The following is a 27392-nucleotide window of genomic DNA, read 5'->3' as shown; positions in this document are numbered from 1 at the left end:
ACTGGTGTTTCAAGGTGTCAAGTTGAGTTTTCCAGCTTAATTTGTGTATGTCTTAGTTTACTAGTCTCTATAATCATAACTACCAATGACAACAAAATGATTATTATCTGAAATGACAGATTATTATCTGTGTACTGTAGTTAGCTCCCATGGCCTCCTCATGAAGTGGGTAGACCTATGACACAGTTGGGAGCAAAGGAGAAGAAGCCAGCTCATTGACTTGGGAGCCTTTCTTCCACTAACAGCAGAGTGGGAGGAGAACTGCTACTTTCCTCATTAGGTCCCCTTTAAGCCTCCTCTCCTGCCGCCCCTCCTCACTCTCCAGAAGGACGCTCCCTCCACTCTCTCACACATTCTCCTCCTCTCGCCAACTTTGTTTCGTCTCTGAACATTAAATTGAAATAACAAAAAAGAAAAACTCATCTTTCTAAGGACTAAACTGTGCGGGTGAGAGATGGCGGCTGCATGTGGACTTGTGAGCAGCGCTTTCTGACAGGTAACTACTTTTTGTCCTTCACTATTCGCGGAGTCTCTTCGTGGTCGGCAGGAACAAGGCTACTTCTGTGCCCGGATTATCAATACCATCGATAACTGATATTTCTTCAAGTTAAAGTGGCGGCAGTTTGGTGGAATGGGCTTCTTTAAACTTAAAAGGCACGGGTGTGTAAGGTTTTAAAGAGAAGAAAGAGCCAGTGTGGAAAATGATGAAGGGGAAAGTTAGAAAAAGTCAAAGTAACATGTTAAAGGCAACGAAGCCGGAGCGGCAGCGGCAGGAGGGAGGGGCGCCCCCTGTGGCTGCGGGCAGAACTGCTTGTGAGGGGAAACCTCAGCTCTTCCAACCGCTTCCAACTCTGGAACAATGTTCACAGCCATTTATTTCAACAGCCCTTCAGTCTTGTAAACGAGTGTCTTGGCGAAGTAGTGACAAGGAAACGTGAAAGTCATGGTTTTAATGTCGGCTTGGTTAAACTGGAATGAGAACTAAATAAGTAAACTATCAATTCTCTGTAATTACTGAAAGCGAGTAAAGATAGTCAACAACGAGCCTTTTTTTAAGGAGAGTCCTCAGAGGAAAGTACGTAAAGGTGACTAATTCTTCCGAGAAGCAAAGCCCCCCTCCCAGAGAAGGTCTGTTAGAGGCCCGAGGCCCTGCGTGGTATGTGAGAGCCGGAAGACCGAGCTTTGCTCTTGGAGAGCCGGTGAACGGTCCAACAGGACAGGTGGCTCTTTCAGCCAAGCTAAAGAGTTAGAACTGAGCTAGCTGTTAGCATGATAACAGCTAATAATAACACTGATGGTCCTCTGAAAGGACCCTGTGCTAATGTCAACAGGGAGAGTTCTTACAGTTACACCAGATTCAGACAAAGTCCCTCCTGTGTGGCAAAGACCTGAAGAAAATGTCTTTCAGTTTAGAGAAGTAGCTGAAATATGGTTTCAGATCCCTTTAATATTCTCCATGAGACCCTCAGTCACAGCTTCCCTGGGATGAATTAGAGCAAAGCTGTCCTGATGCTTTGCTCTTGGCTGCCAGTCTTCCTTCCTCACGTTCACTGCAGAGGAATGTAACGCCTCCTGAGGTCAAATGTCAGATTAACTCCAGGAGGAAAAGCACTTTTACGTCTCAGCGTCAGCTTAGCAAACACAATGCAAACTGTCCAGGCGTCCTTTAAATCCCAAGCAAAAGCTTTTCCATAAGGTCATGGAATTTACGCTCCTGTTCAGAGCCGTGACGCTGCATGTGTGAGGCAAGGCAAGGCAAGGCAAGGCAAGGCAAGTTTATTTGTACAGCACAATTCAACAACAAGGTGATTCAAAGTGCTTTACAGAGACATTAAAACAGTAGAAATAAAAAGCATGATTTAAATTTTAAACAAAAAAGAAAGAAATAAGAACAATAGATAAAATCAGAGAAATAAAAAGCACGATTTAAATTTTAAACAAAAAGAAAGAAATAAGATAAAATCAGTAGTTAAAATGTGATTAATTTTTTAGCTTTATTCAAACGCAGCTGAAAATAGGTGTGTCTTCAGCCTGGACTTAAACACACTGAGTGTTTCAGCTGATCTGAGGCTTTCTGGGAGTTTGTTCCAGACATGTGGAGCATAGAAGCTGAATGCAGCTTCTCCATGTCTGGTTCTGACTCTGGGAACTGATAGAAGACCGGATCCAGATGACCTGAGGGGTCTGGAAGGTTCATACTGGGTCAGGAGGTCACTGATGTGTTCTGGTCCTGGACCATTCAGAGCTTTATAGAGCAGCATCAGAACTTTAAAGTCTATCCTCTGATGGACAGGCAGCCGGTGTAAAGACCTCAGAGCTGGACTGATGTGGTCCACTTTTTTGGTCTCAGTGAGGACTCGAGCAGCAGAGTTCTGAATAAGCTGCAGTTCTTAGGTAGACCTGTAAAGATGCTGTTACAGTAATCAAGCCTACTGAAGATGAATGCATGGACTAGTTTTTCCAGGTCCTGCTGTGAAGCACAGCAGTGCGCTTTAAAGCTCGTTTCTGTGCACTGAGAGGCTGTTCCGACAGCAGGAATGGGCCATTTATCACCTCCAGTTCTACTCGTCGGCGTCTGCATGGCTGGACTCGCCTGCTAAATCAGAAAAAAACATTTGGGGAATTAATATTGGGCAACACGGTGTGTAAAAGTTCCTGATCTGTAAAAGGAGACTGGATTGTGTCATTATATTCACGGCTACCAGGAGAAGTGGGAGCCCTCTGCCTACCAGGCAGTGCTGATCTCTTCCTGAGTGTGCAGTTCAATAATGGCCTGTATCAGTACGGAAAGCCTGCAGCATCAGGCCAACAGCTGTATCTGATTATTCCAGGAATGCAGGGCTTTTGTTAGAAAAGGCTGTGCAGAGTCTGGGCTGGCTTTCTCAAATCCATATCCCCCCACTTCCCTCTTTTCTCCCTCTCAGATGAGCTCCTTCAGAAATGCCACGGTTCCATCTCTGATGAGACGATGAGAACCCACACCCGTGGGGCTCCCACAGTCTTCTTCATAAGTCTCCTGTGGCCCCTGCTGACTCCCACACCCACAGCAGAAGTGGACCTCAGTGGAAGGATCCCGTTTATGGGAGGCAACTATGACGGTCATCCCATGCTGTACTTCGGTCACGGGGAGGTGGAGGAGCTGCAGTACGCAGCGGCGGGGACCCACGGGGAAATGGCCCGGAGGATCCGCGACGCCGGGGAAACCATGCTGGAGCACCCGGAGGAGTACCTGCCCCCCTGGAGTCCCGCTGAGTTCAGCGCCCGCTGGAACGAGGTTTACGGAAACAACCTGGGCGTGCTGTCCATGTTCTGCCTGCTGTACCCACACAGGGCCGGGGCCCTCGACCTGGCCAAGGACTACATGGAGAGGATGGCGGCTCAGCCTAGTTGGTAGATTTTCTGTCTTTTCTTATTTAATGAATTGAGTTCCTGAGAAACAAGATTCAAGGCCATGTTTATAATGCCTTTGTTGTTGAATTTACAGTCCAATGAAATCAGGAGTCATAGAGAATGTGCAGATGGGATCTCATATCTTTTTTCCATTTCCATGTGTTTCTCATCATTTCATGAACTCTTCCTTTTGAGCCAGTCCCACCTCCGGAGTGTTTTCATCTTTCTGGGGGGGCAGGACTCCGGTAGAGATGCATTGTGGTCCGATAAGTCTGTCGTCCAGGAAATATGTTTTGCAGCTGTTCCTTGAACATACCCTCCCCCGCCCCCCCGGGGGAGAGGAAATGAAACGTTCACATGTGAGCTGGATCCTTCAGTTCAAACTGACGCTCAGGATCCAGGTGACCAGGCGGGGACTAGCTTCTGCACAGTAAACACAGACCCATGTAGCATTTGCATGATTACCAACTGAGTGGGACACGAAGCTTTGTCCAAAATGCTTTGCACGTAAACAGGAAAAATGTGCTCCCACCAAAGGATTGATTCAGTTTTCACAAGTGTGAGGAACCCTCTGTGAGACCACCGTCTCTGTGCAGCCTGAGTATGAGGTGCAAACCTGCGACTCCTCCATGCTTAGAGAGTCATTTTCTTTCTGCTGAGTAACAGAATTTAGAAGGAGATAAGCTTTGATCATGATCATGTTTTTAAAGGAAACGTGTGATCAGCTGCTGATGGTGGTCTCTGTCAGCACTCTGTTTCAGTTTGTCAGGATTGCATCAAAATGAGGAAACACTTACCCAAAACCAAAAGAAATGATTGCTGTTATGGCTGGGACTGTGTGTGCCTAACTCACTAAAGTCAAGACATGGCAACAAAAACTCCTATTCATGCTTCAAAGAATAAATCAGCCACAAAACTACGAAGAGATTTATTCAACAATAGAAAATCAGATTCTAAATCAAATGTTCTGCATGGCCGACAGGCCTGTAACTGCTGAGAGAATCTCATAAAACTCAAAGTGCATAAAAGGCAAGTTCCTTTTTAACATTTACCACAAAACAGGTGCTAGAAAAGAACTGCTGAAAGGTAGAACAATGTAACACCAAGAGGGTGTAAAAACTCTTAGAGTCAGCATGCGGCTCCCCTCCTGACATTTCAGCCTCACAGATGCACAGATGTGCTCCACAGACGGCGGTCCAGGGGTCTCTCTCTGGGAGAGGGAGAGGGAGTGGGGCTCCATCCCAGGTTCGCTTGTGTCACAACATCCTGTTTCGGCCATATTGTTTACGTGTTAAAATGTAAATATGCTGTTTTTGGACAAAAATTTTCAGTGACCGAATTTTCGATGTATCTCTAATGCTCTATTCTTCAGTATTTATTCATTTTCTTTAATGTCTCATTTTTCATTTCATTTACAATAACAAGCATTTTGTGCCTTCGAAGTAGAAAAGGTGATGATCAAACGACACAAAGCCATCAAAACTCCAAGTTGTAAGGCAACAAAATAGGAAAAATTCCAAAGAAAGTAAATATTGGGGTTATTATTTTATTATTATGTTATGCACAGTTCCTTTGCCTTTAGCTGATGCAGATCTGATGCTCCAGTGGCATTAAAGCAGAGATAGCTGAGGTCTTCACTGAGTTATTTATCCCTGTCGGTGGACCTCGCTGCTGGGCTCCTTCCACCCACTGAAACGGAGGAAGGGGGTTTCCAGCGGCTCATTTTGGGGAGGGGTTTAGACTGAGTGGCATTGGTGCAATGTACAAGGCATTTTTCACAATATTGGTGCCGTAACTAAAAAGCCACTGAGCATGTGTTTTCACATCTCCAGAGCACACTGTGAGTGTTCTCCCCGGCCGCACTTTTCTTATGGTCACTGAACCTCTTATGGCTTGTGCAGAGTGGCTCCAGGATCAGTCAGCTGTGGTATTCACAACCCTTAATTATGTCTGCAACAACTCCAGAACCATGTTCCAATGAAGGGCTTGTGTTTCATGCCAGGCCCTTTTCTTTTTTTTAAAAAGCATGAGCAAACATATAGAGGGGAGTTACAGCAGTTCAGCAGTGACTCAGGCTTTTTTTTTGCTTTTCCATTTATACAAACTGACATGTAAAGAAGCTTTAAATAAATCTTATCCACCGTTCAACCTGTTAGAGGTACAGTATGGAGTCAGGTCATCCAGCTGCTGCCAGGTACAGAGCTGGTGAGAGGATGGGAGCTTTGGGGCGGGGGTTGTTAGGGGGTGTGTGCTGACATACTGTTGACACGATGAGGTCTCAGTGACACATCTGTTGGAAAGCAATCTGATCCATGACTCAGATGATCTATTGCTAACATTCCACAAACAGACATCCAAGGACACCTTTGAAGACTGAACATTGGTCTCTGTACTCTCTCTGTTTGTCCCTCACAAATGCACATGTCATGGCATCTCTGTGGCCCTTTGGAACGCTCTGATCCGTGGGCTGCTCGTTGGTGCTGTTGGTGGTACTTTAGCTGTGCCATGCTGCAGAAAAGACAGAAGTCTTATCTGCTCAGGATGAGTATGTATGAACACAGGCCTTTTCAAAAGTTCCCATCCACACAGCACGCTTTTTTTTTTTATGATAACAGTCACTTCATAGAGATGTGAGGTTCCAATCCGACGTGCTGTTCCAGATATTAATTCATCTAAATATATAGACGGATTCCCCTTTTTCCTAAACTTCTCTGAAAGAAAGCCTTCATGTTCAGCAGTCTAGACTGGAGATGATGTCATGACCTGTGCTCTTGTACATCTCAACAGAACCTTTGTGCAGATCTCAGTTTGATGGAGCGGGTCATTTAATGGCTGTTTATATACGGTCCTTGGTTTCATCACCACATCTGATGTTCATTTCTCTTTAATTAATCTGAGCAGACTGATTGCACAACACCTCATTCTCCTCTTTAAGCATTCTCTCCAGAAAGCCCCATAAGTCAGCAGTCTTGGAGCTTCACATGTGTTCAGCAGCACAAAGCTCCATGCTTAATGTCTCTTTATTTGGGACTTTACAGGCGTAGCTGTAATTGTGGTGTAAAATGCTTTTTGGCATCTTTATCTTGTACTCTTTACTGCTGTGTTAATCAAAGGAAAAGGTTCCTACTCATGACGAGCTACTTGCCAACGCTTTATGGACAGAAGAGCCTCTTGTTTACCGCTGAATGCTTTTGTTTTCTGCTCCATGTGTGGGACGCTTTCTCTTCAGCTTTGTCTTGTGCATCTGTTGCAGGTTGGTGAAGGACGCCCCCTGGGATGAAGTTCCTCTGGCACACTCTTTGGTTGGCTTTGCCACAGCCTATGACTTCTTGTATGAGTTCTTGAACAAGGGGCAGCAGGAGCGTTTCCTGCAGGTGATCGGCAACGCATCCCGCTTGATGTATGAGAAGTCCTACGTCCGAGGCTGGGGGTTCCAGTACCTGCACAACCACCAGCCCACCAACTGTGTGGCTCTGCTCACAGGCAGTCTGGTTTATATGACCCAAGGTGAGTTCCTGGGGATTCATGTTTTAGGCTGTCCTGGCTGCAGAGCCAGTCCATGATAATGTTGGTCTCTGGATGTCCGTCCCTTGGGGTTAGGGTTAGGGTTAGGGTTAGGGTCCAGATGAAAAGAATGTTCACAACCTTTGGCCCCACAGCTTAGTTGAATTCCTGCGTTTTTCTTTTGGTGATTTCCCAGAACAGGAAGATTTTCCATAGTGCTTGTAAGTATTGGAGAAAGTACACCTTCTTTGTGTTGGGATAGATCTGCTGCTGGCAGCGAGACAGAAAGCCCTCCAACTCGTCTATTTGCATGACCCTTAACACAGCCCCAGAACTCCCAGACACTAATAGTCATACAGAATGCAGAGCACAATGTTTGCTTCCAGAGAACAAACACTTTCAGTTCGACCCAAAGTCTCACTCTTAAGAGATATTACACATCTGTTTCCCAAACAGCAAAATGATCACTGTGTTGCTCACTATGCCAATTAGAAATCATTGTGGAACAAGCGAACTTTGCTTTAAGAAGTGTAAATGTGCCGGATGCATTAGAAAACTCCCTCTGGCTCTGTGTGGGGAATGTTTGAACAGTGTACGGCTCAGAGTTCAAGCATTCTAACAAACCTACAAAGATGCCAAAATGCTGGCGGACAAAGGGAATTTCACTGCAGAGGTTTGGTCTCACATGGTCCAAAGTCTGATTCAGACGATTTCTGCTCATTGGAAAGCAATAGTTCAAGATATTAATATTCATCTGCCTTCGGGATGCTTTCTTACAAGGTGTGGCAACTTTTTTGGTACACTACTTTGGCTGACACACTTCTGATGGAGATGCTTCATGTGATGGTCAAACCGTCTTTGGCTCCAGTCACAGTTGGACAGAGAGTCTCTTACTGTTAATGCACCTCCTGATGATGGTCAGGAGGCGGTGCTTTTACTTCTGATCATCTCTTATCTCTGAAGCTGGTTTCCAGAGTGAGTCACCAAGAAGTGAAACATGTTGATGATACTGAAAATATGGAGCTGAACCTGAAGTTACTTCGCTGAGCCACTAATCCTACTTGGTTGTCCTGGCCCATGATGTTATATGATAGATGATATTGTTATGTGTGTGTGGGACACACTGGTCCTCCTCTCAGCAGTGTGGACCGATGCTGGATGTACAGCAGATAGCAGAAATGATGTGATACATGTCAGTGGAACTAATGGGCCTGTTACACCACATATGGAGCTCTCATGCTGAACATTACCTGATGAAATTCAGGCTCCTGATATCTTAATTGCTTTCAGTAAGTTGTCTTTTGAGCGGCTGGTGTTTGAGTATTCTTTAGAATGAAGTTTGAACAGTTTATGTTTGAATATAACACACGGTTGCCTGAAGAATGCAGCTGCCATCTAAGGTTGAAATACATGCATTCAGGATTTTTGTTGTGCAGTTGTTTAAACCAGCAACAACACAGTATTCCAGGCTGCAGCAGTTCTCAGTGCTGTCCTGATGGAGCCGTTGGCTTGGAGGCCACTTGAAGCTGAATGTCAAACTAAACTGTTTACCCACAGTTCATCTGCTCCAGGACATTTGGCAGAGCCTTCATATTGACCACCCACACTGCAGCGTTTGCCAGAGGGATGCATGACTGGCTGTGAATGTGCAGTGCATGGTTTGGGCTTTGATGTTAATCATTAAACAGTTGGGAATGCTGTGAAGAAATGAGGAATTGTGAATAAAGACTCTGTAACGTTGTGCTCGGCCTTGTTATTCAGCTGAAGTCTGTACTGAGGCTCTCAATGAGGAGCAGCAGGGCTTCATTCATTTCCTGATTGCACTTTTTTATGATGTTATGTTTTCAGGAGCAAGCTCATTTTACCACTACATAGCAGGGCAGCTAAATCAGTATTATCTTTCTGTCTGTCTCTCTCAATTCAATTCAATTCAAATTGGCTTTATTAGCATGAATGCCACACAGACTTTGTTGCTGAAGCATGAAGAGTAAATAAAACAAAACAAAAATACACTTCACAAGTTAATATTTACATAAATAGAATAAAACTTAAAAATAAAATAAGAAAAGAATTGTGTGTGTGTGTGTGTGCAGGTTTCTGTGTGGGTGTAAAATAATAAACAATAACATAATAAGTGATAATGAGAATAGTGATAAGTAATTGAATAGTGGTAATAGTTTTTTTTTTTACTTATTAAATAATAAATATTTTAGCAGAAATAAATGAGGAACAGCTTTACATGTAGTCTCCTGCCAGTTGTACAGCAGAGCTGGCTCCTCCCAGAAGGATTGGAAGCATTTGGTTCTGTTGGAGGCTGAGGAAGTCTGGGATTTTTTTCTGTAAATTTGGGAAATAATTCTTCTCTAATGTCTTTGTATTTGGGACAGTGTGTGAGAAAGTGAGTTTCTGTCTCTACTTCTCCTGTGTCACAGTGGATACAAATTCTTTTCGTTCTTTCTAGCCATTCTCTTTTATGGCGACCAGTTTCAATGGCAAGTATATTGTCACTGTGTCTATATTTTGTAAGGGTTTGTCTTTTTTTATTTTTATTTTTGGGTTAAATATTGGGCCAATTGGATTCTCTGTCCAGTAAATGATAACATTCTAATTTATTGATTGTTTGAGTTTCTGTTTTCCACTGTTTGTAATATTTTTCTTTATTATCTTTGTCGGTTTGTTTCATTTGTGAGTATGGAACTATTTTTATAGTGTTATTTTGACTTGTCAATCTGATTTCCTCATTTTTCCATTCCAGGTATTACTTCAGACAGACCTGCTGCTTCTATTTTGCTCTGTGCTAGCATGAGTCTAAATCAGACTCTATCAAGTTCTTCCAAAATGTAATAGTTCTCCTTTGAATTGTGATTAAGAGGGGCTGCGGGCCCAGCTCTGCTCTGCAGCCGTGCTTTGGACAGTTTCTGTGGACTCTGAGTATGTTTTGGCAGAATTCAAGATGCACTTCTTCAACGGCGTTTGAGCCCCAGTGCTCTTGTTTAATTAATGGGCCACAAACTTCACTTCCATATCGGAGGATTGGTTCAATCAATGGAAAATTTCAAGCCAGATTTTGATTAGGGGATTTAATTTGAATAGAACTTTTCGTATTCTGTGATATGCTCTACGGGCTTTATCTGCTAATGAACTCACAGCTTTAACAAAATGACCCGAAGCAGTGATAGTTAGGCCGAAGTAAGTGTACTCCATTGGTGACTCTGAGGTGTCTCACCCAAAGTAAATTGATACTTTTTAAATTGTGATTTTGCTTTCTTTTGAAATATTACAGTTTTAGTTTTATCTTGGTTTACTCTGATTGCCCAATTTACACGATAATCATGGAGTATGTCCAGATATTCTTGCATTCCTTGTTCTGTTTGTGATAACAGAAGGAGGTCATCTGCATACAACAGATCTTAGCTCCCTTCCCCTCCAAGTCAAGTCCTGGGGCTGGGGAGTTTTAAAGTAGTTTTGCTAATTGGTCAATAAATATATTGAAAAGGGTTGGGGACATATTACAACCTGGATGGACACTGCTTGAAGAAATCAGTTCTTTTCTTACGAATTTTTATAGCGCACTCATTTTCAGAGTATTTCCATTTAATTAGATCATAAACTTTGCCTCCAATACCATTTCTGAGTAACTGGTAGAAAAGCCCATTGTGCCAAATTGATTCAAAAGCTTTCCTGAAATCAACACAGCAAACATATATTTTCCCTTTATTTTTTTGGTGCACATGTTTTTGGATTAGAGTATGGAGAGTAAATATGTGATCTGCAGTTCTATGTTTGGGTATAAAGTGCTATCAGTGAAGTAGGACAGGATTTATTGAATTAAGTATGCTACAAAATAGTTTCCCTAAATTAGAATTTACACAAATGCCCCGATAATTATTAGGATTTAGATTGTCTCCACTTTTAAAGATGGGAGTGATCAATCCTTTGTTCCAAATTGTAGGGTAAATTCCACTTTTGAACTCTGAGTTAAATCATTTTAGTATAGCCAGTTTAAGTTTATTACTACTGTGTTTCAACATTTCTGTCCTGATACCATTGATGCCACAAGCCTTTCCATTTTTAAGATCAGCAAGTTTTTCTTGGAGCTCCTCAGGTGTAATTAGAGCCATCCAAAGCATTTTGGTTGTCTTTTATTGCATTTTATAGTGATTTTATTTAGTCAATTATGGACATCTGCTGTGTGTTTAAACCATCATTTTCTGGATTTAGATATAAATTTGAGAAATAATTTTTCCAAATATTGCCATTCTGAATTCTAATGCTATCTTTATATTTGGTTGAATTCAAATTGTTTTTTTCCACAGCTTCCAAAAATAATTTTGGTCTGTTGCCTTTTCAATTTGAATGAATTCATCTTCAGTATATGTGGCCTTTCCTTGTTGATCATTTTCTTGTATTGTTTAAGTGCTGTGTGGTGTTCGTGGCGCAGGTCCTGGTTTTCGGGATCGTTCTTGTTTGACAGGTTTCTGAAATGCTTTCTGAAAAGGGAACATTGTTCTTTTGCTTGCAAACCTTTGTTTGATTTGGCATTTGACCTTGTCATTTTAGACTCTTTTGCTAGTTTCATAAATATCTGATTAAAAATCTTTAGTGGGCAGATTTATGCTATCTTTGTTTAGCAGGTATTGGTTACACAGAAAACTATCTGGCATGGTTTGTATATTAGTGTTGCTAAATGCACTGGTGTAATAAGTGAGACTTTTCTCTGTCCACCTGTAATGTTTTGGGAGAGTTGGGGGTATGTTTCTGGGCATGGCTCTCTGCTTTTTTCAGATAGAGTGTGGTCTGATATGGGACGTTGTGGCAAGACTGTGAATGCATCTATGCTTTCTGGACAGATGCCTGTGATTGCATAATCAATGACACCATTTCCCAACACAGAGTGGTAGGTAAAGCTGCCCAGGGACTCTCCTCGTGTATAATCCTAGGGTTTGCACATTTGTAAAACTTATTTTCCATTCTTGTTCACCAGACTATCATAGCTATGTCTATGTGTTGTAATGAAGGGTTGGTATAGAGGGGAAACATCAAAAGGATTACTGCCATTTGTATCAATGAAATCTATTTCTCTGCCAGTTCTGGCATTGAAGTCTCCGCATAACAATGTGGAGCCGAGTGACTGGAAGTAAAGAATTTCTTTCTGAACTTCATGGAGATATCCTTCTGAGTAATATGGTGAGCTTGAAGGTGGTAAATAGATAGTACACAGATAAACATCTTTAGAGTTTTCAAGAAGTCCTCTACTGAGTTTTAGCCAGATAATTGTGATGTTCCTGTCTATTCCAAATAATTATTCCCCTAGAGTGGCTTCCATTTTTCATGTGGGGATATTTTAAGGAGGACAGATTCAGTTTGTTATAGTTACTTGGGCAGTTTGAAGGATTGCTATCATGTCTCCATGTTTCATGTAAGATAATCAAATCAATGTTATTTATACTATCTATAAATTCAGGATTTGAAGTCTTCAATCCAAAGGTTGAAGAGTACAATCCCTGAATATTCCAACTGCTAAGTGAAAAAGATGCTATTCTCTAATTTAAAAAAGTAGTGCTTCACAACAAAGTATTCAATATGTAACCAAATCTAAATGAGTTAAATTATGTACTGTACTAGTGCAGATTTAAAATGTACCAAACGGTCGGCTTAACCTATTAACATTGTGACAAATGAGTAGATAATGTTGCTCTAAAGGAACCTTTGTTCTGGAAGCAACAGCAGTGTAAGAGTCTCTCTGTGTGGGTGTATGCAGCTGTGGTCCAGGGGGCTGCTGCTGGGTCTGGTGTCGCTGCTGAAGGGGGGGATGTTGCTGCTGCTGGGTCTGGTGTCACTGCTGAAGGGGGGGATGTTGCTGCTGCTGGGTCTGGTGTCACTGCTGAAAGGGGGATGTTGCTGCTGCTGGGTCTGGTGTCGCTGCTGAAGGGGGGGATGTTGCTGCTGCTGGGTCTGGTGTCGCTGCTGAAGGGGGGGATGTTGCTGCTGCTGTTGGAGATGTCTCTGGTGCTGTTGGGGAAGATCTCGCTGGTGCTGCTGGAGGATGTGAGGGTACCTCTGCTGCTCTTGGGGAGGCTGCCTGTCTCTCTGGTGCTGCTGGTGGGTGTGAGGGTACCCGTGATGTTGCTGGTGGTTTTGGGGGTAGTGTTCTCTGTTCAGAGCTGTCTCTTTAATCTTTTTGGCAAATGGTTTTACTCCTCTGTTGTTGAGATGGATGGGGTCATGCAGATGTTGGTAACCTATTCTGCTGTGCTGTGCTATACTCACATTAGGGAGATGAGTACAGCTCCTGGTGATCTCTGAGTTAATAGTGTTAATAATGATTTAGGGAACATCTGAATGAGGAAGTAATGTGGATATCATTACTTTAGAAGTTGGGAAGTTTTTGATGGCTCCTTTTGCCAGTTGCCATTGTGCTGTGGGAAAATCCCCGTTTGTTTCTAGTGAGATGGTTTGAGTCAGTATGGATGAGGATACGTTCTACACCTGGTCAGGTGTTCCATGGCCTTCTCTGTGGTGGGGCTCCAAAGTTTCCCAGATTTCTTCTCTGGAAACAGACGTGCCATATTGTTGTGTTTCCCATTGGAGTCCCAGAGAAAGAATATTTCTTTGTGTGAAGATTTGCTGGGTCTGTTGTTAGGCTTGTGGTCAGTAGAGAGGTCTGAGGACTTTGGGGGGGTGAGTGGGCCTGGAGAATGAGGGGTAGGGGGGTATTAAGGAGGCTGGGGGTTTGGGAGTTTAGGGGGGATTGACTTCAGATGGAGCGGAGATGGCACCTGAATAGCAGGGTGTAGGAGGAGCAGTAGAGGTTATGGGTTGGTGGTGAACCTCTGGATGTTTCCTCTCTTGTTGTCCGAAGCACCATCCTCAGTGATTGGTTATCCTCCCCCAGCTCTCTGATGGCCTGTTGTAGTTCTCTGATTTGGTCTCGTTGCTGAAGAATCATAGAGTGGGTCTCATTGTTTGGTTGATTATTGAAGGTTTTCTGATGCAGGCTGACCATAGTTTTCTCTCTGAACTCCATGAATTCCCTCTCCAACACTGAGAGTCCTTCTTTGATAGTTTTTATATTGTTGGTGAATCCAGTAGTGGACTCAGGAGAGAGAGTACCTGAAGGGTTGCAGGATATGATGAAGCTCTCTGTCTTGTTTGATGTTGCTGTCTGAATATGTTGAACTTTCCTTCACTTCCTTTTCAGGCCTCCTCTTTCATTTTTTGAAATTATTTTGAAAGTTGTCCAGACAGTTTTCAGATCCTTGGACCATGACTGTACCTTTATTGTTAATATTAATGGTATACATTGGGCAGGTTTTGTCGTTATCTTCATAAACTGATACCATTCTTCTTTATATGCATGAAGGCTTCTGTGAAAGTGGAATGCCTTGCTTTTGGATTGTGTGTGAAGAAAAGAAGGTTGGACTTTACCTTGCCCTTTTCTGTTGTTGTAAAGTCTGCTATGACTGTCTCAGGTGACTCCTGCAGGACTTTCAGTTTGAAGGTCTTTTTGGTTGTGATGTGGCTTGGATACTGTATCTTACAACCTTGTATCATTGTGGTTGGCTGGCTGTATTCTTCGTAGAGGAAAACATGTTCCCCTTGGTGCAGCTTTCTTTGTTTTTTCTCGGTTATTAACCGAGTCATGTGATTACCTGAGTCTGCCGTAGTGCTGATACTGACTGTGAGTGAGCAGATGTGTCATTTAAAATCGGCCCGTTCATCTCTGCAGGGTTCTTTCGTCTAACTGAAGAGTTACAGATTAGGCACAGACTGTCCAACTAATGCTAGCCTACAGGAACTCTAAAGTTAGAAGTCATGTTGTAGCATGTTCCACGAATGCTTGGAGGAAGTAAAAACTCTATCTGCTCCTGGAGCTCTAACATACTCTTTATACAACAGTCCTACCTGGTTGTGTTTTTTAATACAGTGACAAGAGAATATTACTATAACGCTGCACAAACATTGACATGTTTGAGTGTGGAATGAGCCTAATTACTCTTAAAACAGTTTCAATATTCACGACTGAAGATGCATAGTTTTTTAAGAAGATATTTGTCCACTTTTTTTTAAACTTTAGTCACAGGGGTCAGGAATTTATTTTTAGATCTACTAAAAGTATAGGTTGATCTGGCACAGTTAAGCACACTGAATTGGCCATGGGGATTGGAATGTTAATGACTCTTATAGCACATCTTATTTTAATTGACATTTTAGGTGCTTTTTACACATACCCGGGTATTTTGATAAACGCATATTTTCTAACCTTCGTTTGCAAAAATAACTAGGTGCACACAGCCCCGTTTTTAAAAAAAAACACGTCTACATTGATCAGCATAAAAACGCTATCAAGAGCTGTTAAATTATGCCAAGCCTGACGGTGGCAGTGTTAGAACAATGAGAATTCCACACAAGCTAATCAGAAGCCTAATAAAGAACTGCTGACAGGAGGAACTTTGAAAAAATGTATTTCGTTGTTCCTATGTTTCCCAAACGTATTATGTGAGGTACTGGAACAGTTCTTCACACAGCAGTGATTGCCAGGCATGTTCTTGCAATTCCGGACTGTTTAAACTTACTGATTTAAAAACACACGCGTACACTGTAAACGAACGGAGAGAATGGCGTTATCACGCTAGCATCCTGCCAACATGGCGGATAGGGGCGGGGCTCTGTACTATGACGACAACTCCTCATTCTCAATAGCCCAAAACTCTGTTTTTGTCTCTTTCAACCAGTTTATACACAAACGCTAAACGGAGTTTTTAAAAAATCTCCAGTTTTTTTTATGCCTCGTTTTCGGAGGAAAAAACTCCGTTTGTGTATAAACGAAAGGCACAAACGAAGGGAAAGGTCTTCGTTTATCAAAATACCCGGGTATGTGTAAACAGCACCTAAGTGTCAGTCAGTAAAACCTAAGTATGGAGCTATTCTGTGTGGACTCGTCCTCAAAGCTTCGAAAGAATAAGTCCTCTGGACTGCTGTCACACACATTGTCAGAGGGGTATTTCCCCATCAGTTAGCTCAGGACTTCTCTGTGGTGTTCCCAACCAAACACTGCATTGAGAAAGCTCTCACTCCTTTTTCCTTTTGACCCCTGTATGTCTTTGGGTTCAGTGTCAAAGGAATTGGTTTAATAACGGATTTTGGTTTGACATTTCTATTATTATGACTGGATTTTTGAGTTAGATGATATATCAAAGTTTGATTTTTCTTAGAGATATTTATCCATCCATCCATCCATCCATCCATCCATTTACTCTGAGGTGGAGTTGCAGAGGCAACCAGTGGTTCCCAGGCCAAAAGGGATACATAATCCCTCTAATGAGTTCTGGGTCTGCCCTGGGGTCTCCTCCAAAGGGAGGAATTTTAATCAGATGCCTGAACCAGCTCAGCTGACTCCTTTGGGCTCCTCCTGGATGCACACGACCAGCTGCCCTCCAGAGGAAATTCATTTCAGCTGCTTGTATCCACAGTCTCATTCTTTCAGTTACTCCCCAAACCTACCGATCATCAATCAGGGTTGGAGCAGAGATGGATCAGTGAATCAAAAGCTTTGCCTTCACTTCAGTTCCCTTTTCACCACTGTTGCTGCTGACAAGCCCCAGTCTATCCATCCATATGCCACTCTGTTCTATACTGGTGAACAATCCTAAGGTACTTGAACTCCTCCGCTTGAGGCTGGGACCCTTCCTCGTCCCTGCAGGGAGCACTCCACCCTTTTCCAGGTGAGAACCATGGCCTCAGATGAAGAGGGGCTGACGTGCACCCCAGCCGCTTCGCCCTGGGCTGTGAACTGCTCCAGTGTGTGCTGAAAGTCATTGTTTGAAGAGGCCGACAGAACAAGGTCATCTGCAAAGAGCAGAGATGCCCCCCTGGGGTTCCTAACCCAGACCCTCCTCTCCCCACCTAAATGGTTCATCGACTGTAGCTATACAGCACTCTTCTAGTGTAGCTACCCACTCAGAGCGCTTTTACACTACAAGCCACATTCAGCCATTCTCACACATTCACACACACACACACACACACACACACACACTCATACTGTGCGTCTCTATACCGTGATACAGGCTACTGCTCTTTTCTCTGTCACACACATTCATATCAATGGATGCATCAGAGGCAACGTGGGGTTCAGCGTCTTGTCCAAGGACACTTGGACACGTGGTCTGGGGAAGAAAATGAGTGCCCTTCCTGCCTTGAGACCCTGTCCGTGAAAACCAGTGACAAGGGGCAACCCTAGCAGAGTGCAACATGTGCCTTCAGTGTCCTGTGCGCTCCTGCAGCCCTCCAGACAGAATCCACAATCCTTTGAGGAACATGGTTGTGAAAAAAAAAAAAAAGGACTGTGGGCTGTAGCACGTAAGCATCGGTGACCCTGCGTTCTTGTAAATGTGGACTTTGTGCCTGCTCAGAGTTCATGTTCTATGGTAAATACCTGCTCTGTTCAGGCCAGCGGTCCCCAAACCAAACACTGGTGGGGACGGCTCCGGTGGGAGGGCCGGGGCGATTCCTCAAAGAACTGTGGCCAGAGTGTTTATGTAGTTGCTTGTTCTTATAGTAAACTCTGTGTGTGACTGTGTGTATATGGTGCAGCGCAGCACAGTGGTGGCATGCTTTCCATAGCCACAGCAGCGAGTTTGTCAAAGTGAGGTCTCTGTAGGTAATGCATAAAGAAGATGCTTTTTTCCTGGAATGCTGTATTTTCTAAAACTCTGAAATAACGTCACACACATATTTATATACTCTAAATCTCAAGGCTCATTTCGAGCTCTCAGGGGTCTCTCTGCAGATGGTGCAACAACTGGGAAAACTGGAGATGAACGTTCACTGTATTAAGGGTCGTTCTTCTCATTCAGTCAGTTAGAATTGTACACATGTTCTAAGACATTGTCAGTTGTGTAGAAAATATGAGAATTAGAAAAAATGAGAAATGATTCAATCAAGACACAAACCAAACAAACCAGAATTCAAAGTAAACTGTAATATAGATCAGTGAGCAGTGCTGACCAACATGTCATTGGGGTCATCAGGTGGGAACTTTGTTTCATCAGTGTTTTGTCTAGTTCGGCCCACGACACCTCCAGGAGGCTAGACAGTGATCACTGGCGTCCCAGAGTCACCCCCCTAATGCCAGCCATCACTGCTCCTCACACCACAACAGCCATCTTTTCTTCCACAACCACAAGCTACCCCAGCCTCTCACCAACTGCACACCAGTCACAGCGGGGTGGGGATACAAACCCTGGTTCGGGTAGGGGGTAATGAAAGTATAGATTAGCTTTGGTTTAACCAAACCCTGAAAACAAGTGAAGTACACTTGATGTCCACTGGGACAGAGAGAGGTTCACGTTTCTGCAAATTCCCCATGATAAGCACTAATATGCAATACAAAATGATCAAACAGCGGCAGATTGATCTTGAAACTATTTAAACTGTCTGTGTTGTAGGTTACCTTCAGGAGGCTTACCTGTGGACCAAGCAGGCCCTATCCATCATGGAGAAGTCCATGATCCTCTTGCAGGATGTGACAGATGGCTCCCTCTATGAGGGAGTGGCCTATGGGAGTTACACCACCCGCTCTTTGTTCCAGTACATGTTCCTGGTGCAGCGTCACTTTGCCATCAGCCACTTCAACCACCCCTGGCTGCTGAAACACTTCGCCTTCCTCTACAGGACCATCCTGCCTGGTAACTACCGTCTCACTCTCTGTGACATGCTTCCAAAGCTGAGCTAAAACTGCATCAGAGTGAGGGCAGCCGGGGAGGGTGGGGCCCGTGGGTCTGTCCCAAACATCAAAGTTTCAGTGCAATCTGTTGGTTTCCTTAGCTAGGAAATTGTTTTTGAATTGGCTCTATATGAACGAATTGGATTATTTTATGAATTATGATTACAATTAATTGAATTCCAATTGGCTTGAATTGGACTTTAAGTGCCTTGAGATGACATTTGTTGTATTTGGCGCTATATAAATAAAAAGGAATTGAATTGAATTGAATCATAATACAAAAGAAGGACATCTGCAGACATCGGGTCTTGAGTTTGTTGTTATAAAATGGAGCATTAAACTGATGTAAGGTTCAGACGTCTGGTTGTGGCAAAATGATCAATTTCACAGAGCTCGGTTTCAACATTTTACATTCGTTAGAGATTTTTGGAATGGCCTCTTGATTAAAATATGTCCGGGATGATATTTTGTAACGTTTGTCCAGCGTCCGATCCATTTTCTGAAAGCCCTCTTTTGTGACGGCGTACACGGGTACCACGTCTTTTGCAATGTGGTATGTTATGGCGTCTGTAATGTCTTTGTGCCTGGTGGACGTCGACTCATATGGCGTAACGCTACTGAACGCATCAGCAATCAAACTTTGCTTGGGCTTCATTTTGGATGACTGAGAAGTCTCCGCCGTTTCTCTCATTGGAATACACTCTTCGAAGCAGTACGTGGTGGTGTTGTTTCAGGTGGTGGAACATGTTTGTTGCGCTGCCTTGCCTCATCGCAATTTTTGCCCCGCTCTGGTTCACATCCTGTTTTCTGAATCCAAAACACCTCCAAATAATGGAGAATGACTTCATTTTTGCCACTAAATCCGTTGAATATGCAGATTCTGCACCGGCCTTATCTTCCGCACTCATGCTTCTCGGATGTTTGTCATTGGCTGGCTTCAGCTGCACATGCCGGGGAAATCTATATTGTTGATATCGTTGAATTTAAGATATTACTATCTTGAATGTTCATATCTAGATATTGATACGATAACGATATATATCGTTTGGCCCTAGTTTCTGTCCATGGTTGAGTGTAGCTAACACTTTAAAATGGGCCTTTTCTCATTCATACAGCTTCCCTTGGCATAGCAAATGTGTTTAGCATAAACGGTATTCAGATTACAATTCTGCTGCCATAATGCTGGACAGGACAAGGGAAAAAAAAAAAAAATAAATATTGGCCTTTTCTGTTTAAGATGAATTTGCTATGTTTAAATCTCAGCTCTTTAACTGAATATTCAGAGATTATTCACAAATGACCTGCACAAGTTTAAAGGAGAAGTAGAGAATCATGGCTTTTAAAATATCACTTGGCTTAAGCACAACAGCTGTCTTCTCACCCCCATTGAAATAACACTCAATCAGCCTGTTTTAGGGCTGGGGAGCGGAGAAGTGAGCAGCCTAAAGTTTGTTAATATAGCTCTTCTTACAGGTTAAAAGCCACAAACAATAGTCAAAGAATAAAATGAAAGCAAAGAATAAAAGCAGTCACATATAAAAACACAGGAGATAAGCGATAAGAGAGAGGGGAGATGAGAGCAAACAAGACCTAAAAAATGTAAAAACCTTGTCTCATTAAAAGCCTGCCTAAATAGAAGGGTCTTTAGCTGCTTTTTAAAGGTTTCAACAGAATCAAGGCAGCGGAAAAAACGCCAGCAAGGCGTTCCACATTCTGGGGAACACTCCTTATGAAGCCGTGTCCGCTCGAGACTTAAAATGGGTCCGTGGAAGCACTAGCAGTCTTTGATCAGCTGACCTCAGACTGCGAGGTGGATATCTAAGAGTTCAGCTACGTATGCCGGGGCTCTGCCGGATGGGCTGTAAACGTGAGCAGTAAAATTTTAAAATGGATTCTAAAATGCACCCGTAGCCAGTGCAAAGAGGCCAAGACGGGAGTCATATGATGTGTTGGTTAAAAGCCCAGCAGCAGCGTTCTGATTTGCTTGAAGACGGCCAAGCTCCTTCTTATTAAAACAGGTAAATGGGCTGTTGCAATAGTCTAAATGACATCAAATAAAAGCATGGATAATCATCTCCAGCTCACTTTTAGACAGAAGTCTTTGGGGTTTGGAGATATTTCTCAACTGAAAGAAGCACTTCCTAATTAATTCTTTTGAATGGGTCTCCAAAGACAGAGCTGAGTCAAAGATAACACCAAGGTTTCTGATAATTCACCAAGGGATGCAGCTGTCAGGGGCAACAATTAGGGTTTCTGTTTTCTCTGCATTTAGCTGTAAAAGGTTGTTTCATAGTGTAATGCTTGCTAAGCATTTCATCAGAGCTTGTGATAGTAATTAGGCTTGAAAGAACAATATTCCCTTAACTCTATGCCCTCATCCCGGAGGGGATGTGTCTCTATTGAGACTGACAGCTCCCCCCTTACCATGGCAACTGCTGAGTGAAGCCAAGGAGAAAGAAAGTTTGCACAGGTTGACATACTAACTGTTGTACAAGCCACTGCATGTGACTTGAATTTATATCAAACAGTATGCTACCTGTTATAAAAACCTAGGCTTCTGGGGTGCAATTAATGAAAAGAAGGATATCAAAATGATATTTTTTCTCCGTTCACACCAATACTCCTCAATACCTCTCTCTTTATATAAATACAGTTACTTTGTTGATCGTGCAAGGGAAACTATTTGGCACCCTAGGATGTAAGTACCAGGATCAGCAAGCAGTGTCAGCAACCCTAATGCACTGAGCACAACGTGTAATAACACCTCTTATTACTGCATTTAAACACTTTGTTTATATTACCGTCATCAAATAATTGTACCTGTAGATCTACATTTTTTTTAAAAACATGCCAACAAACTACATATGCAACGTTAACACACCTACAGCACATGGTGTACATGGTGTTCAGCGCAGTGGACTCGATTGATCAGAGAATTGGGTGTAGGCAACGTCATCCAGAGTTGTTGAAATGGCGAGAGCCTAGTAATTCATCTTATCTGCATATCTGCAGATTGTCCCAGTCCCAGACTTTTAAAGCTGTCCACTGATCACCACCTGGTGGAGAGTTGGATCTGGTGGCAGGGAAGACTGCTGAACAGACATGGGTAACCTAAACGAGTAGTGATGAACTGGGAACATCTGGTGGATGCCCCTATCCAGGAGATCTTTAGCTCACTCTGTTGGTGGTTGCCTGCAGTGAGAGAAGCCGTCAAGCTGAAGAAGGAGGCCTTCCGGGCTTTGTTGTCCCAGGTGACAGCTGAAGCATGGAACCAAATGGCAAAGAGGGCCGTAGCATTGGCTGCAAGGCTAAAACTCAGGTGTGGGATGAATTCAATGAGGCCACGGAGAAAGATTTTTGGTTGGCCTCAAGGAAGTTCTGGCAAAACATTAGAAAGGAAAGGAACATCAGGAAAGGAAAGCAGGGCCCGTTCCAGGTTATGCTTGGTCTTGGTGGTGGACTGCTGATCTGGACTGGGAATATCGTTGAGCAGTGGAAGGAACAGTTTGAGGTTCTCTGCACTCCAGCCACTGAGGAGGCAGAGTCTGAGGACCTGCGAGAAGACTCACCCATTACCATGGTAGAGGTTGCCGAGGTGGTTAAAAAGCTTCCAGGGTGCCAGGGGTGGACAGGTTTTCTGAACAGTGGACCGGACTTTCGTCCTCACAGTTAATTAAGGGGTCGTGGGAGTGTGACATCCACTCTACATGTGTTTTGTTGTTTCACAACCGTGTCCCTGAAAGCTTCTGTGGGGGATGTTGAGGGAGTAAGGGGTACTGGATTCGCTTTTGCTGGCGTTTTGGTCTCTGTATGACCAAACAAAAGAGAATCTGTATTCTTGGCACAAAGTTGGGAATGTTGGACTCTGCCACAGCTGCCCCTTGTCCTTAATCCTGTCTGTGGTGTCATGGAAAGGATCTTCGGGCGTAGTCGGGGAAAGGAGGATTTCTTGTATGAAAGCCTCAGGGTTGCATCTCTGCTCCATGTTGATGATGTGGTTTTGTTGGCTTTCTCTGGCCTTGACCTTCAGGAAGCACTGAGGTGGTTTGTTGAGTGTGAAGTGGTCAGGATGAGAATCAGCTCCTAAAAGCCTCAGCCAGGAGAGGGTGGAGTGCTCCTTCCCCATTTGAGGTGGGTCCTTGCCTTAAGTGGAGGAGTTTAAGCATCTTGGGATCTTGTTCAGAGAGATGGACAGACGAACTGTGACTAAGGACTAAGGAAGGTCTGTCGTGGTGAAGAAGGAGCTGAGCTTTCAATTTACTTTTCCATCTTTGTCTCAACCCTTACCTATGGTGATAAGATGTGGGCACTGACTGAAACAAGAGTTTCCTATTCCAGTAATGATTCAGCAGTCCATCAAATTTCCCAGGTGCTGTTTTGAACGAGTAAACATACAATAACTGCTTTTTCTCTTCAACCGTTGAACAACAAGTTATAGAAACTGCTTCAAATCCAGGCATGGGTTCCAGGGCTGTACGCTTAGCTTTTTCACTAGGAGCACAGGTGCTCCTAAATGAAAAAATTTAGGAGCATAGATAAAAATTTAGGAGCAAAAATTTCTTGATGCAATTTTATTATTAACAAAGACACATACTGTACAAGGAGTACCTTTTCCACACACAAACACACATTTTACATGATTCTATGTATTTAGTTAATTGTTTTTACTTCTTTTTCTATCATTAGTTACACCTCACACACACACAACATCTCGGTCCCACTTTTATTAAAGAGCTGCCCTCTCTCCCTTTTGCCTAAAAAAACTAAATGTTATTGCCCTTTGTGGAATGTGGTTGCATTTACTTCCAACTGGGGTTGTGGTCTCTGAAATGTTGCTGCGTTGGTGAGCAGAGCCACAATATAGAAAAGACTCCTCCAAATAATATTTTGATCCCATATTTGGTTTTTAAATAATAATAATAATAATAACAGCAAAGTAATCAGTAGCAGCATTCAAATGACTGTAAGGGCAGAGAAGTGCAACATTTTCTCTTTGAAATGTAGAAAGTGTCAGTGTAGAATAGAGTGTAATGGAAATACTTTAGTTTTCCACGTCATTAAAAAAGAAAATGCAGTTTTGCCCTGGGTAGCATTAATATTACGCACATGAGAAGGAAACTGAGTAAAGAGGACATTTGCAATCACTTTCCATCCCTGCCAGTGTTGTGTTGTCTGCTACCATAAATAACTCAACTGTCCCCCTTTGACAACCCAGTGCTCCTAATCTCTACACCAGTGTGACAGATCCAAATGACAGAGGCAATAAAAGTTGGGCTTCATAGGTCTCCTCGTTAGTACAGCAGGTAGAGAGCAGCACGACATGGCTTCACCTTCAGCTCTGCCTGGTGACAGAGCGCTAACTGCTACACACCTTCAGCACAAAAAACTCACTTTTCTCTCAGTTGGCGGACGTTTCTCCCCACACAAACGCGTCGGACTAACAACCGCACAGATCCTTCCAACATTAAAGTCTTACAGCTGTATTAGTTGATAGAAACGAGCAGAATCCCCCTCCCCACCCAACCCCGAGTCGACACTGAAACTCGTCTTACCTGTGTGAAGGTTGTCTTCCGGAAGCGGCTAACGTGTCGCTAGCTAAAACAAAGAGCTCCGCTGAACTCGAAGAAAAGCGAATTTGAAACAGACCAGAGACAGAGATCAGAGGGTCTACATTTCCCCGCTCGGTAACATTTAATGATAAAAAAAGGAAATATTAAGTTGTAGACTCTCGTCGATTTGTACAGATGTGGGAATGGTTTTCTCTATATGGTATATTTCTTTTAGGAGCAAAATGCGAATGAAAGGGTTGAAATACATACTCGCACATCTGCGACCGTTTTTTTTTTTCCCCCCGCACAATCAAATTTTAGGCGCAATATGCGAGCAAACGCTCGCACTGTACAGCCCTGGGTTCCAACTATCAAATAATGTATACTGTTATACAGCCTGCCAGTGACAGAGAGCCAATACTTCAACTTCAGTACTTCAACTGTTACATTTTGTGTTTAGCTGGAAGCGTTAGAACATGTCAAACTCTGGTCTGCGGGCCAAATTTGGCCCCTCCTCTGTTGACATTCATTAGCCACGTCATGCTACCAGTGGCATCGAGCCACCCCTCCCAAAAATGTCCAAACGAAAGGTGGAAAACAGGAACGTTCTAGACAGGTGGGAAGCAGAACATCTGTTTTATTATTACTGTTAGCCTGGGACAAAAGGTTAGCATTAAAGGCTACAACTAGAGAAAGAGGAATAAGTATTTTATTTTATTGAAGAAGCGAATGCCACAGATGTGTCTTTTATTTGACATTTAATTTCACATTTTATGGTATTAAGCTTTGCTTGCTCCAGTTTCAAAGTTTAAGCAAAACTTGAGTTTGTTTCCATATAAAAAGGTTCATAATTTTATCTGAAGAGAAGGAAAAACTTCCTCAATTGTAGACATTTTTTAAAAAAATATCAAGGCTGGCCTGCAACTTTGTCCAAGTTTTTAATTTTGGCCCGCTGTGTATTTGAGTTTGACACCCCTGCGTTAGAAGGTGCATCCAGTTGAAATGTGGGCTGTCAGTTCATGTCCAAGTGCCAGTTTAAGTGGTAGCACTGAATAGGGTGGAAGTGTTGGTTATCCTCCGATTCTCTGGTTGCTTATATGCTCTGATTCAATTCAATTCAATTCATTTTTATTTATATAGCGCCAAATACAATAAATGTCATCTCAAGGCACTGATGCACACAACAAAGTTAGAGTCACTCAGCAGAATGAAAAAGGATTTGAAAGTGCAAGAGCAAGTTGTCAGATCAGCTTGGATTTTAGTAAAAGCAGTGGATATGTGACTGGAAATCTGAAGTAAAGGCATTTAACGGGAGCAGGGAGGTAGAAAATCTATGCAGATGAGATTATAAATTGCTCTGAGGCTGTACATATCAGTCAATGCAAGTCATTAAACACAAAAAGTCAGCATTTACAACATGTCAGTTAGTGAATGAGTGATGCAGTGAGCAGGAAATGACAATGAAAGTGTTACAAGAACTGAAGCGAAGAGAAGTGTTCCCACCAGTACAGCAGCTAAAGCGAAACAAACCTCTGAAAACATCATCAAACAGATGACACGCAAACACAAAAACCCAGAATCTTACACACACGAGAGGGAAAAGCAGCAGCAGTTAGTTATTTAGCTTGTTGTTAAAAAGCAATCCAGTGGCAGAAGAGAACGAGCTCAGCGTTTCAAATGAGCATTCGTCCAGATGGTCCATTTAGATAACATTCTCACAACCTTCTGGGAAATGATACAATAGAATCACGACAGAAGGATTTGGAATTGTTCAGGGAAGCTCAAGGACTCAGTGGGGTGTGGAAGTGGAAGCACTGAGCGAGCTGAAGGGGCTTTTAGGGGGCTTAGTTCACCTGGGAGCGAAGCATTTCCCTTTACAGTGTCTGCACTTTCATTTGACAAATGATCGAGTCTGATTACAAGCCGGAGTTACTCTAAGCACTTTCTAAGAACCCTCTCAGCACCTGAATGCAAGCTTCTTCTTCTGTAATTACAGACTGCAGAATAGTGTGAATAATTTGCACTTGTGACCACAGACCATATACTTAGTAAAGAACCCAGTTTAGTACACTGTCACAAAGAATTCACGTGTTGTTTAAAGAGGTATTTATATGCACTACAAACTTCTTCAAACTACCCCTGTAAGTTGTCCTCACTGTGTTTCTACACCACATCAGGGTTCCAGCGGACTGTAGCCATCGCAGACTCCAACTACAACTGGTTCTACGGGCCAGAGAGCCAGCTGGTCTTCCTGGACCGCTATGTGTTGCGTAATGGCAGTGGAAACTGGCTGGCAGATCTGATTCATCAGAACAGGGTGATGGAAGGCCCAGGCCAGGCTGGAAAGGGTCAGAGATGGTGCACGCTCCACACAGAGTTCATCTGGTAAGTGGCTGATGTTTTTTTCTTTCAGTCAAAATAAGAAAGAGTCGAACAGCAGCATTTGATTCGTGACACTCCCAGCATTTATGTTGTTTCTGTTTGGGATCTGCTTTCCCGAAACACTGGAACTCGTTATGGTGATGTGTCTACAATATGCATACGTGTGTGTGTGTGTGTGTGTGTGTGTATATATGTATATAAATATATTTGTATATTCTACATATTCTCTAACCCTCCTCAGAACCCTCCCCTTTCACACTGTAAATATGCACATTTTGTTGTAGAATGCACACGGACAATAAAGGCATTCCAGTTGTATGTACTCGAGCATGATGGGCACTAATACTGAAGGCAGATCAATGTACAATGACACAGCGACCGAAAAACGCTTAGTCAGAGATGTTTTGTATTTATTAAACTACTATTCATTTACCTCATTCATTTCCTTTTGATTTTAATGTTCCATTCATCCACAGCTGAAGCCAGCAGGCTGTCAGAAAGGATTCAGAGAAAGCATGTTGCTTCAGCAACTTTGTGTTACTATGACTGCAACTTCTGAGGTAGCAACTTTGTGTTACTATGACTGTGCAACTTCTGAGGCAGCAACTTTGTGTTACTATGACTGTGCAACTTCTGAGGCAGCAACTTTGTGTTACTATGACTGTGCAACTTCTGAGGCAGCAACTTTGTGTTACTATGACTGTGCAACTTCTGAGGCAGCAACTTTGTGTTACTATGACTGTGCAACTTCTGAGGCCGCAACGCTTCTGAGGCAGCAACTTTGTGTTACTATGACTGTGCAACTTCTGAGGCCGCAACGCTTCTGAGGCAGCAACTTT

General features: G+C 43.0%; 1 protein-coding gene across 2 annotated transcripts in view; it reads left to right on the top strand.

Moving 5' to 3' along the window:
- Positions 1-295: 295 nt before the first annotated feature.
- Positions 296-27392, top strand: part of dse (dermatan sulfate epimerase) — a 30891-nt gene continuing 3794 nt past the window's right edge. The window contains exons 1-5 of one of the 2 annotated variants that reach the window (XM_075459197.1): positions 296-496; positions 2925-3390; positions 6644-6897; positions 18345-18584; positions 26349-26556. In XM_075459197.1, coding sequence (XP_075315312.1) covers positions 466-496; positions 2925-3390; positions 6644-6897; positions 18345-18584; positions 26349-26556 — 1199 coding nt within the window. In that variant the 5' untranslated portion in view covers positions 296-465. The remainder of the gene's footprint in view (positions 497-2924; positions 3391-6643; positions 6898-18344; positions 18585-26348; positions 26557-27392) is intronic. The other variant, XM_075459198.1, reaches the window with a different exon arrangement.

This window comes from Odontesthes bonariensis, chromosome 24 (assembly GCF_027942865.1).
Source record: "Odontesthes bonariensis isolate fOdoBon6 chromosome 24, fOdoBon6.hap1, whole genome shotgun sequence".
NCBI classification, from domain to species: Eukaryota; Metazoa; Chordata; class Actinopteri; order Atheriniformes; family Atherinopsidae; genus Odontesthes; species Odontesthes bonariensis.
Note: the sequence above shows the minus strand (reverse complement) of the source record. Positions and strands in the feature narration are given on the sequence as shown.